Source organism: Sorex araneus, chromosome 3 (assembly GCF_027595985.1).
Source record: "Sorex araneus isolate mSorAra2 chromosome 3, mSorAra2.pri, whole genome shotgun sequence".
Classification (NCBI taxonomy): Eukaryota; Metazoa; Chordata; class Mammalia; order Eulipotyphla; family Soricidae; genus Sorex; species Sorex araneus.
The window spans coordinates 78,440,749-78,452,899 of NC_073304.1; the positions used below are offsets into that span (position 1 = coordinate 78,440,749).

At 44.2% G+C, this 12,151-nt stretch overlaps 1 protein-coding gene across 1 annotated transcript in view; it reads right to left on the reverse strand.

Annotated features, from left to right (window-relative positions):
• Positions 1-624: 624 nt before the first annotated feature.
• CHRM5 (cholinergic receptor muscarinic 5) overlaps positions 625-12,151 on the reverse strand; it is an 81,419-nt gene continuing 69,892 nt past the window's right edge. The window contains exon 2 of the mRNA XM_055132601.1: positions 625-6,017. Within this exon, the coding sequence (XP_054988576.1) occupies positions 4,319-5,917 (1,599 nt within the window). The 5' untranslated portion in view covers positions 5,918-6,017 and the 3' untranslated portion in view covers positions 625-4,318. The remainder of the gene's footprint in view (positions 6,018-12,151) is intronic.

Consider the following 12,151-nt stretch of genomic DNA (forward strand, 5'->3'; position numbering starts at 1 on the left):
GAGCACTGTTGAATGTGGTCCTAGTGACCTCCAGGTGCCACCTGTCATCCTGGGGTCGAGCAGCTCTTCATTTTTGTGCCCTAGCATTATGTTGCCTTCTGGTCTGTTGGCCAAGTGTCATTGTGAGTGGTCCCTAGGCGCACTGAGCACTGGATGGGAAGACCCTCCCTCCATAAGCACCAAACATTACTGGGGAAATGGTGTGGGGTGATGGAAAGTCATTGCACTTATGAAGGAAAGGCGGTGACTGGAGCTTCAGTGTTGGAGACATTGAAATGGAAATGCTGTTAGTCTACCTATGACAAGCCAGGTCTCTGCCAACTTACCGGCCATGGTCTGAGGTTTTTCCCTCTTCCCTGGTCCTGAAGGAAAGGGGAAGCACTCTAATAGGAGTAATGTGGCCATTGTTTCATATAAATTCTGTCACTGGTAACTGAACAAATAGGGAGATCACAAGAGGTAGCAATCAATACATATGTCTGTGTTGTGTGTCAGTTCCTTCCCTCTTAAAAGACCAAACTGTCCAGAAGTTTGTGGGGTCTTTTATATAGACAGATCAATAAGGCTAACCCGAGTGACTTTTCTTCCTTAAAACACTTTGCACTGGACTCCAATGTTGTTCAATTTCTTTAATATTCAGAATAATACATGACACAGAAAAGCCCAGATCCCCACATCTTTTGCTGCGATTCCAGTATTTACAGTAGACAGGTGGCCATTCCAAACCAGGGATTTGGCACAGATTTCACAGTTACAAAGAAAGAACGAGTGACTCTCAAACAAGCAGAGAAGAGGTCAGAAATATTGACAAAATGCGTTGTTCAACCATAACTTGTACTGAGAACAGATTCCCTAGCAAGCCATTAAACTCACAACCAAGGCAAAACAAACCGCAGTGTTGGCAAAGGAACAGCATCTCCGAAAGGTAAGTAGTCAAAGCTGCACATGGTTCGTTGACAAAGCTCGGGGACCATGGGGGCATAGAATGCTTAAGATACAAAGTCAGTCCACACCCCACCTACCCACCCACCAGGTCCCTGTAGTTTACAGTTGGATAAGTTCATAGAGACTTACCAAGGCCTAGATTCTTCTGATAGTTTGTGTCAATTTTGGAAGGTCTATGTGAAGAGGGGATAACATTTTATAGGCAGTCTGCAGAACTGGCTACCTCCCCAAACCAATAATCAGAAAAAGCTTTGGCCTCTTAACTTCACAAAAGCTGAACCAATAATAATAATAACAATAATAATAATAATAATAAATTGGTTGACGCTAAGGCAGTGGTGGCAAATGTGAAATGTGTGTCCCAAAAGAGTTCCCTTCCAACTCACATTTCGTTGTTCTTTGAAATTAGCGTGTTTCTCTACTATGGACAGTGAATGCCAAACATGGACTTAAAGTTCAATTTCAGGAATTAAAGTCTTCAACTAAGCGTCAACTGGTTATGCAGACCTGGTGGAACGGGTTTACTCATGAAGTCACACCCTGTTGGTATCTCATAGGCCCGGGAGAGCCTCTGTCCTGGAGAACTGAGCCAATTCATTAATGTTCCCGACCAAATTCTTGGCAGGTGTTAACCTGCCCTTCCCAAGTCTCATCTGCTACATTGCGTCTGAGATGTTTCATCTCTACATCCAGTCCCTGCAGAGCTGGAAGGGCGCCTGGATGCACCAGTTCCATCCTGCCTGAGTCTCCACAGCCCTGCTGCCTTCTGGAATCTTCAGTGCCAGGCAAATTTGCCCTTCTGTGATAGATTGAGGGTCTCCTATAACCAACTACATACCTAATTCCAAGACACGAATTCAACTATTTTTACGTCTCCTTTGCAAATGAGACTGAGAGAGAGCATAATGCCTACGTAAGGGAAATGAGGTCCCTGGAACTTTTTACACAATGCAGATGGAATCAACAGGTTAAATCATGAGCTTCTGTCTGGCAGGCATGTTGCTTCTCTAAAATCCCTGCTTTCTGCTACACTGATGCTTTCTTCATGGGTCTTTTATGATAATTTTATGCTCTTATTTTTTATACTCAATTTCTTGGCACAGTGTTTTATTTTCAGAATTATGAAAGAAACATCTTTATAGCGATGAGAATTTTAATAAGACTAGATTTTAATAATCTTGGTACTCTTCTGTTGATAATGATTTTTTTCTTTTGGTTGTTTTTGGGTCACTCCTGGCAATGCTCAGGGCTGACTTCTGGCTCTGTGCTCAGGGATCACTCCCGACAGGCTCTGTACTGAATGGAGTGCTAGGGACCCAACCCAGGTTGGCCATGTTCGAAGCAAGTGCCTTACCCACCATACTATCTCTCCAGCCTACATCTTGTTTTTAAAGATGAGGCTCATTTTTCCTGTGTATACGTGAGACGAAGGGTATTTTTGAGCCGCACCCAGCAGTGCTCAGGGGCTAGTCCTGCCTGACTCTTTGCTCATAGTATAGTACTTAGGAACTGAGGCTGGGTCAACTGCACTCAAGAGAAGAGTCTTGGCCCTTGTGCTTTTCTCCCCCCAAAGACTTTAATAACCGTAGATGGTAAATTTCACTGCACCTCCTCTATGTTCTTGTGTTTCTCAAATTTCATAATGCATGTGGAGGGTAATGAACAAGTCACTTCTGGCTCCTCCTATTTTAATAGACCTATTTTTTAAAAAGCATTTTGGCTGGAGGTACAGCAATTTGGATCTGGATGAGGGAAACTGGGGTCTTGGAGGGTGTTTAAAAAAAATAGCTTAAGGGGGCCGGAGTGATAGCACAGCGGGTAAGGCATTTGCCTTGCACTCGGCCGACTCGGGTTCGATCCCCAGCATCCCATATGGTCCCCCAAGCACCGCCAGGAGTAATTCCTGAGTGCAAAGCCAGGAGTAACCCCTGAGCATCGCTGGGTGTGACCCAAAAAGCAAAAAAAAAATAGCTTAAGTTTGGACTGATAGTACAGTGGGTAGGGCATTTGCCTGCACGTGGCTGACCTGCGCTGACCCCGGCATCCCATATGGTTCCCTGAGCACCACCAGGAGTAATTTCTGAGTGCAGAGCCAGGAGAAATCCTGAGAATTGCCGGGCGTGACTTAAAAAGAGAAAATTAAAAATTAAAAAAACATGGATTGGGGCTGGGGTGGTAACACAGAGTGTAGGGCATTTGCCTGAATGTGGCTGAACTGGGCTCGATTCCTAACAACTCATATGGTCCCCCGAGCACTGCCAGGAGTAATTTCTGAGTGCTGAGCCAGGAGTAACCCATGTGCTTTGTTGGGTGTGATTTCCCCTGCAAAAATAAATAAAATATAAAGCAAAAATAAATAAATAAATAAATAAAACAAAATAAATAAAAAACATGGATTGAAATTGAAATTTTTTTACATTTGATTATTTGAAGAGATTAGAAAAAAAATAAGACCTCTGTTTTGTCATGGTTGAAGAGAACAATGACAAAAACAGATCTGTACTCATAAAAGGCTATTTACACAATTCTATAGCATTCTGTATGTGGGTTCAAATGGGCACAAAAATGGAATGCACCATATGTGTTTAGATGAAAGGATAAATTCCCATTAGTGAGAGTTAAAATGACAGAAGAGACTTTTTCATCTGTTTTAGTGAGATACAGACCATCCCTATCCCTGTCCCCACAACTGACTGTGGTCAGTTTTCAGTGACCTTCCAGGTCCAGGATTCCAAGGGGAAGGCTGGTTCCATGGGAACCAACATGACTTTTAGGGCGTACCCAGAAACTGGCATTTGTTGCAAAAGTAAAGATTTAGAGCTTCATTCAGAAGTAGGAACAGGAAAACCATAGTACAGAACACATGAGTGCTGTGTATTAAATAAATACTGGTCGGTTTGTAAAGAAATAAAATCTCAGAAGCCACTTGAATAGCACTCTGGGTAACAGGTGACACTGATTTGCATTTTTACCATTTTCACTGGAATGAGCAGCTACTTTGTAGACATCAATATTGCACAAAATTCTATGTCAGGTTTGATTTCTTCAGGGGAAATCTCCACCCAGTCCTGCTTTCCCCACAGAAGATCAGACAGATGACTTAGATCACTGTTCCTCATAGCCCAGCTGCCCACCTCAGTCTTGCTTTCAATGTCAAACTCCAGTGGCATCTGACAACCTTGGGCACGGTTGCGGAACCTAGGGCAGCAGTCGTGGAAGCGACACCCTTTTCTTTTCATGACAGGTTTCAAGCCATTCCAAAGATCGCAGGGATTCCAAAGAAGGGGTCTTTGGGGAAAATAAGCCAGAATTGGCTCACAGGACTCAGAGGAAGCTTACAATGGTCATTCTTTTGAGGGGAGTTGTAAACCTTTCAGGGCAGCTTGCTATTCCCTTGCCAATACAACTTCTCTTCCACTTTTTTCTTTTTCCAGCGACAGAGAAGCAGCATCTTAAAGGTCTTCCTGAAGGTTCTGTTGCAGAGGGCATAGCAAATAGGGTTGACAGTGCTGTTGACATAACATAACCAATAGCCCAAGTGCCACAGGGTCACTGGGACACACTTGTCACAGAAGGTGGAAACCAGGACCATGATGTTATAAGGGGTCCATGTGATAATGAAGGCCAGGAGGATGGCACTCAGGGTCTGGGCTGCCTTCCTCTCTTTTATAAGGACCATTCTCTTTCGTTTGGTCATTTGATGACTGAGGTTGGGGTCAAGGCCTTTCGTTGAAGGGTCCTTGGACACTGGGAAGGAGCAGGGCATGATTTTCACTTTGCGACAACCATTGTTGGTCTCTTGGGTCCCATCTGCTTTTACCACCAACCGGAACTTGTAGGCCACACATTTCTTACCCTTGGGCCTACCACTGGCAGCTGGAGACAGGAAGAATTTGGGGGCATCATAGTCATTTTTCCCAGTGTGGCCTTTCATAAACGTTTCCTGGGCATCTTCCGGACCAAATTCTTCCTTAGGGCTTTCCTTGGCCTGATTCTTGTAGACCACTTGGAAGACGGGGTCAGTGGTGGACTTCTCCTCCTCCTCTGAAGATGCATAGCTACTGCAGGTAGTGAGCTGCTCAGCTTTGGCCCATTCACTGTTGGGGCCGGTGGCTTGGGAGGGCTTCCCAGTGGTGGACAGGCTCCTACGTGAAGATGACCAGGAGGCTTGGTGCCTTTCCCTCTGAGCCAGCGTGGGGCGAGGGCAGTGGAAGCAGGACCTGAGCAGAGCCTTGGGAGCCGGTTTTCTCTTCTCAGCTTCAGCCACCGAGTCCGAACCCTGCAGGTCCGCCAGATCCTTGGTCCGTTTCTCTGTTTCCCGGTAGATTCGGCAGTACAGGATGGTCATGACGGAAACGGGGATGTAGAAGGCAGCAATGGCAGTGCCGAAAGTGATGGTGGGCTCGGAAAGGAACTGGATCTGACACTCATCAGGAGGAACAGTTCTCTCCCCAACCAAGTACTGCCAGCAGAGGATCGCCGGGGCCCAGAGGATGAAGGAGATCAGCCAAGCCAAGCCGATCATGAGGCCGGCCCTCTTTGGGGTCCGCTTGGCCCGATAGGTCAGGGGTCTTGTGATGGAAAAGTAACGGTCAAAACTGATCACCAGGAGGTTCATGACAGAAGCATTGCTGGCCACGTAGTCCAGGGCGAGCCACAGGTCACAGGCCAGACTGCCGAGAGCCCAGCGCCCCATCAGGATGTAGGTCGTGTAGAGGTTCATGGAGAAGACCCCAATGATGAGATCTGCACAGGCTAAGCTGAGCAGGTAGTAGTTGTTCACCGTCTTCAGCTGACTGTTCACTTTGAAGGAGATCATGACTAAGACGTTGCCCACGATGGTGATGAGACTCACCACGGCTGTCACGGCAGCAATGGTGATGACTTCCCACAGGCCATGGCGTCCCAGAGCCTGGTGACTTACTCGGGTCCCATTGGCCGTGGTTGCATTGTGGTAAGATTCTCCTTCCATCCTGGTGCAAGGAATTACATTAGGATGAAATCTTGGGTTCTGGGTTGGCCTCTTTTTTTTTTTTTTTTTTTTTTTTATTTCATCTCTGCTCAGACAGCATCTGGAAGAGAGGGAAGCACGTTAGGCCCAGTCACCAGCATGCAATTCTCTTCCATTCGTTGCTTTATCATTTTCTCACAGAATGTTAATGGTGGGCACATATGCGGAGGCTAACATTTTGGTTATGTTTTCAGGATTAGAATTGACATATGTAATCCCCTTGCGGTTTATATTACGAAAGTTAGAGCCCTTTTTGTGTGTGAGAGTGTTGCCCTCTTGTGGTTCCACAAGCAATTACAAAAACAGAGGGCAGGGTGGACCTCAATAAAGGAAACCTAAAGAACAGGAGTATTGGGGGGTAGAAAGGCAGATGTCATTAAGTTACCTTAGATGCAATGGCATTAAGGGCAATAGCTATTTTTCAAGCTCCTGGTGATAAAAATACAGTCTTGAATTGAGAAAATGGCAAGTTGAATCTATGTTAGTCCAATTATCAAATATAAACTTTCAATTATTGAACAGTGAGGCACTCATGAACCAGGATTGTATTATTCAACTTCTCCCTGACCCTGACGTAATGTGAAAAATCCCAGTGCATATGTGATTCCCCAACTGAGGCTATGTGCAACGCACATATTTTTATTGATTGATTTTTCTGACTAGAAAGTAATACTATTATATGAGCACAAACAATTAAGAAATATATGACTTTAGTGACCAAAGTTTCTATTTCATTGCAGAGGTAAACAATGCTAGTAATGGTAAACATGCAAGGCATGTGTCTTAACCCCTGTGATATATCCCTGGCCCCTCTTCTCTTATTTTTCTTTTCTTTCTTTCTTTATTTTAAACTGTGCCCTACTGCCTGGAAGATTTTTTATGTAAGTTTCCGGGCCACCCTCAGTAGTGTTCTGGGGACCATGTGGAGTACTAGGATAGAACTTGGGTTGGTACATGCAAGGCAAATACCCTATCCATTGCACTATCTCTTTGACCCTCTTAATGATTAGACATGATGCCGTTTAATGGATATTAGTACAATGAATTTAATCACTTTCCTTGTTGAGAAATTTTATTTTAGTTTTTGTATGGCCTCATACATGCAAAGTATATACTCTACCTTTTAGTTACATCTCGGCAACAGATTTTACTTTTATTTTTATTTAATTTGGATGGTTCATTTTTGGGCCATATTTGATGGTGTTCAGGGCTTACTCCAGGCTCTGAACTCAGAAATCATTCCTGGTGGGCTCAGGAGACCATGTGGGATGCAATATAAGCATCCTGCCATCAATAATATCTCCCTGGTCCCCAATTTGACTTTTTAAAAAAATAAAAGAAATTTTTCTTTTCTAGGGTAAAATAAAATTGATGTACACGATAAAAAAAATTAATGAATACAAAAGGGTAAAAGATAGGTTCCGGGGCTGGGGAGATAGCACAGCGGGTAGGGCATCTGCCTTGCACGCGGCCAACCCAGATTTGATTCCCAGCATCCCATATGGTCCCCTGAGCACCGCCAGGGGTAATTCCTGAGTGCAGAGCCAGGAGTGACCCCTGTGCATCCCCCCCAAAAAAAAATAGGTTTCTTTCTTACCTCTTTATTTTTTTGAAGAGTTTATTTTTAAATTAATTAGTTAATTAAAAAAATTTTGGTTTGTTTCTTGGACCACACGCAACAGTGCTTAGGGGTTACTCCTGGCTCTGCACTCAGGAATTACTTCTGATAGTGCTTGGGGGACCATATGGGGATCAGACCCAGGTCAGCCCGGGTCAGCCGCGTGCAAGGCAAGCTCCTTCACGCTTATATTATCTCTCCAGTCCCCAGAAGGATTTATTTCATTGTATGAATGATAGCAGAGTGTGAAGACTGAATTTCAATTCTGGTAGTCTTTCTTCTTTTTTTGGGGGGGGGGGTCACACCCGGTGATGCACAGGGGTCACTCCTGGCTCTGCACTCAGGAATTACCCCTGGTGGTGCTCAGGGGACCATATGGGATGCTGGGAATCAAACCCGGGTCGGCCGAGTGCAAGGCAAACGCCCTACCTGCTGTGCTATCACTCCAGCCCCCAAGTCTGGTAGTCTTTCACAATCAACACTTGAAGGTTTTTTGACCAAAAGCTTGTGTTTTTAAAGGGTTGACTTTTCTTTTCTCTTTTCTTTTCTTTTCTTTTCTTTTCTTTTCTTTTTTTTTTTTTTTTGCATTTTGGGTCACACCTGGCAATGCACAGGGGTTACTCCTGGCTCTGCACTCAGGAATTACTCCTGGTGCTCAAGGAACCATATGGGATGCTGGGAATTGAGCTCGGGTCAGCCACATGCAAGGCAAACGTCCTACCCGCTGTGCTATTTCTCCAGATCCATAGAGGGTTAACTTTATTTGTGTTTCTGGGTTGGAGAGGCAAATAAAATATAATTGATTATCTGGGCATATAAGATGAATTTTGAGACTCTGCACCAAGGAGCATTTTGAGTTCTTATTTGATTAATCAAACTTTACAAATTCTTGTTCGTATTTGTTTTTGTTTGTGGGCCACATGCAGTGGCGTTCAGGGATCACTCCTGATGGTACTCAGGGGTCCCTGTGGTACCAGAGGACCTGTACCTCCTGCTAGTGAGACATATATATACTCCAGCTCTTTGTGCTAGCCCTCCAGCCTCCAATCCCTCTCCTGACCACCCTGTCAACAGTACATTTATTTCTTGGTGCTAATATCAACAGAGAGCAAGTGATCACTCCAAATGAATTTTTAATCGCTGAACAGAAGAGGAAAAAATCCAGGGGTAATAGTTTGTTTCCCACCTTGAGATTGCTGCATTTGCTTCTTTGTTGTCAATAAACTACAGCAAAAGTGAAACAACATATAAGCCCCACAAAATGGAACACTGTGCATTACCTTAGCCTGTCCTTGGTGACTGTTTTTTTTTGTTGTTGTTTTGGGCCACACCCAGCAGTGCTCAGGGTTACTCCTGGGTCTGCACTCAGGTATTATTCCTGGAAGTGCTCAGGGGACCATGCAAGATGCCAGGGATCAAACATATGTTGGTTGTGTGACAGGCAAGCACCGGACCAGCAATACTATCACTCTGGCCCCAGCCTAGGTGACTTCTGAGGCTTTGTATCAAGTGAGCTTCGATTTTGCTTTTCTGAAATCTTTTCTCTGGAAAGCTTTATGGTCTAAACTACCCTATGTTCGCTCTCCACCGAGATGTGACCCAGATGGCCGCACATTTGTGCGGCCGCTCGGCAGCTGATCAACCACAATCCGGAGGCCAGCTAGACTACTTTTGGTACCAGTAGCTGCTCGCAGAAATGTCTCTAGACTGCACTAACCCATAGCCCCATGCTGCCCCAGGAAGAGAAATGATGCAATTTCTGACATAAATCTCCCTGGACTTAATTACTAAAATATTAAAATACAGAAATCCCAAGCCGTGACTTCATATCTCTTTATTCTCAGTAATGGAAAACTAATTATCAAATGCTTCCTTTTCAGCAGGGCTGTTTTTTTGGGGGAAACTCCAACAACAATAGTGAGTTTTGTGTTGACATATGGAATGTAATCAAGGTAAAGAGAAAGTGAAGTGAAATTTATCAGCTACACAGGTGGGGGTGCGGGGGTGGGGGGTGGGAGGTATATTGAGGTTTTTGGTGGTGGAATATGTGCACTGGTGAAGGGACTGGTGTTCGAGCAGTGTATAACTGAGACATAAGCCTGAAAGCTTTGTAACTTTCCACATGGTGATTCAATAAAATAAATAAATTTTAAAAAAAGTAAACTACCCTCTGTTGTTTCTATAGTAACCAAAGAAGAACACTTCATTGTATCACTGTATCACTGTCATCCCATTGCTCATCCATTTGATTGAGTGGGCACCAGTAACGTCTCAATTGTGAGACTTCTTGTTACTGTTTTTGGCATATCCAATGTGCCACGGGTACATTGCCAGGTTTTGCCTTGCTGGTGGGATACTCTCAGTAGCTTGCTGGGCTCTCTGAGAGGGACGGAGGAATCCAACCCAGCCGTGTGCAAGGCAAATGCCCTACCCGCTGTGCTATTGCTCCAGCAGTGATATCAGGACATCATTATCACCAGCTTGTGTTGTTATCTTGTAGGGCATGCTAGAGTTTGTTCCTCCCGAGGTGCTTTCCTTTTCAAGGAGGAATCAAGAGAAAGTAGGATGAATTACTTGTAACAATGGGTGAGATATCAGGAAGAACTACCAAGGGAGGGGCAATGTGAACATAAGGAAGTTTCTGAACTTGGCTTTTCAAGTTTTTCCTTTTACAGCAGGGTTTATCTAAACTCTTTTGGATTAGAAATGCTCCCCAAAGATACAAGATGATTTAGAAATAACTTCTCAGTGTTGCTGAAGCAATACTACCTGAAGCAGAATTTTAATGAGACTATTTTTTTTATTCTGTATTCAGAACTCTGCTAGATGCTGTGGGCATATAACTAGTATCTAATAATTATTGAACAGCAGAATATTTCTTCTATAGTTCTAAGAAAACAGGACATAAGAATGCATTGGGGGGACCTGAGCAATAGAACAGCGGGTAGGGTGTTTGCCTTGTATGCAGCTGACCCAGATTCCATCCCTGGCATCTCACATAGTCCCTCCCCTAAGACACGGTCAACCCAGGTTCAATTCCCAGCCTCCCACATAGTCCCCTGAGCACCATCAGGAGTGATTCTTGAGTGCAGAGCCAGGAGTAACTCCTGAGCATCACTGGGTGTGACCCCAAAACAAGATCTGAATGCAGGTTCTTTTTGGAAAAAAAAAAGAATGCATTTGGGGCTGGGGAAATGGTTCAAAGAACTAGAGCACATGGTTTGTATGTTGAAGGCCTGGGTTGGCTCTCGAGCTCTACATGGTCCCCTGAACACCAAGTTCAGAGTAAGCCCAGCCCGGTCAGGAAAGCTCCCCAAAGACAAAAATATAAAAGAATTTATTTGCAAACTATGAGAGGGGAGGTTGGATCACACCTGGTAGTGCTAGATTTTGCTCCTTGTTCTGTGCTTGGGTGCACTCCTGGTGATGCTCAGAGCATGAATATGCCAGGTTCAACACAGACTTCCCACATGCAAAGTGTGCACTCAGCCTTTTGAGAACCAGTCCTGAATTTTCACACTTTTAAAATTTATTTTATTTTTAATTTATTTTATTTTATTATTATTTATTTTTTGGGTCACACTCTGTGATGCTCAGGGGTTACTCCTGGCTCTGCACTCAGGAATTACTCCTGGCAGTGCTCAGGGGACCATATGGGATGCTGGGTATTGAACCCGGGTTGGCCGTTTGCAAGGCAAACGCTCCAGCCCCCACACTTTTATTTAACACACTTATGTGACAGAGAAGTCTGTAATCAAGTATGTGAAATAGTTGTGGTGTGTGTGTTTTTTTTTTTTATAAATATAGGGAAACAGAGATGGGATTATTTTACATGAAGCATCAACAGAAGAAACTGAAACTGTGCCCCGCCCTCCCCCTCCCCCACCCCAGTTGGGTTTGATAGGAAACTTTCTATGGGGCTTAATCTTGTCTTGTTATTCCAGAAAATACTTTCAATGTGTAGCATGACATGAAAAAGACTTGGGAAGATCATCACATGTGGAATTATGTCAGTATGGAAGTCAGAAACTCTTGGCTATACTTTCCAAGTCTTCCCAATAGACAGTTCCCACGGCTAAGAGGAGGGCGTAATCATTGTATCTAATGAAACTTGGAAAATAAATATCAGGAATGAGGCCTGACGACAGTTAGTTAGCTACTTGGAGATCATTGTGAATCATTAAAAGTAATTTTGGTGAAGCATGCCAGGTGACACAAACGCCTAGAAGGTGAAACTTAGAAAACTGAGGGAACAGGAGCTGGTGCTATAGAGCAGCTTTTCTCAACCTTTCTCCCACTGTGACCCCTTCCAGACTTGTTTTCTTCCTGTGGCTTCATTCTATTGATAAACCCCTCAGTCTGTGGGCTGTGGCCCCAACATTGATGTGATTTTTACCTTAGAATGATCTGGAGGCCCAGCAGGGGCTGAAAAACACTGCTTTGGAGGTCTCTTCTGAAAAACTTCCCATAGAAGGAAGCAGAGAAATTGGATTAGAATGTGGAGCAAAAGGTTTTGTTTTTGAAGTACGTGGTACTCAATGGGGCTATGCAGTCATGGAAACTCAGTTCAGGGCTTC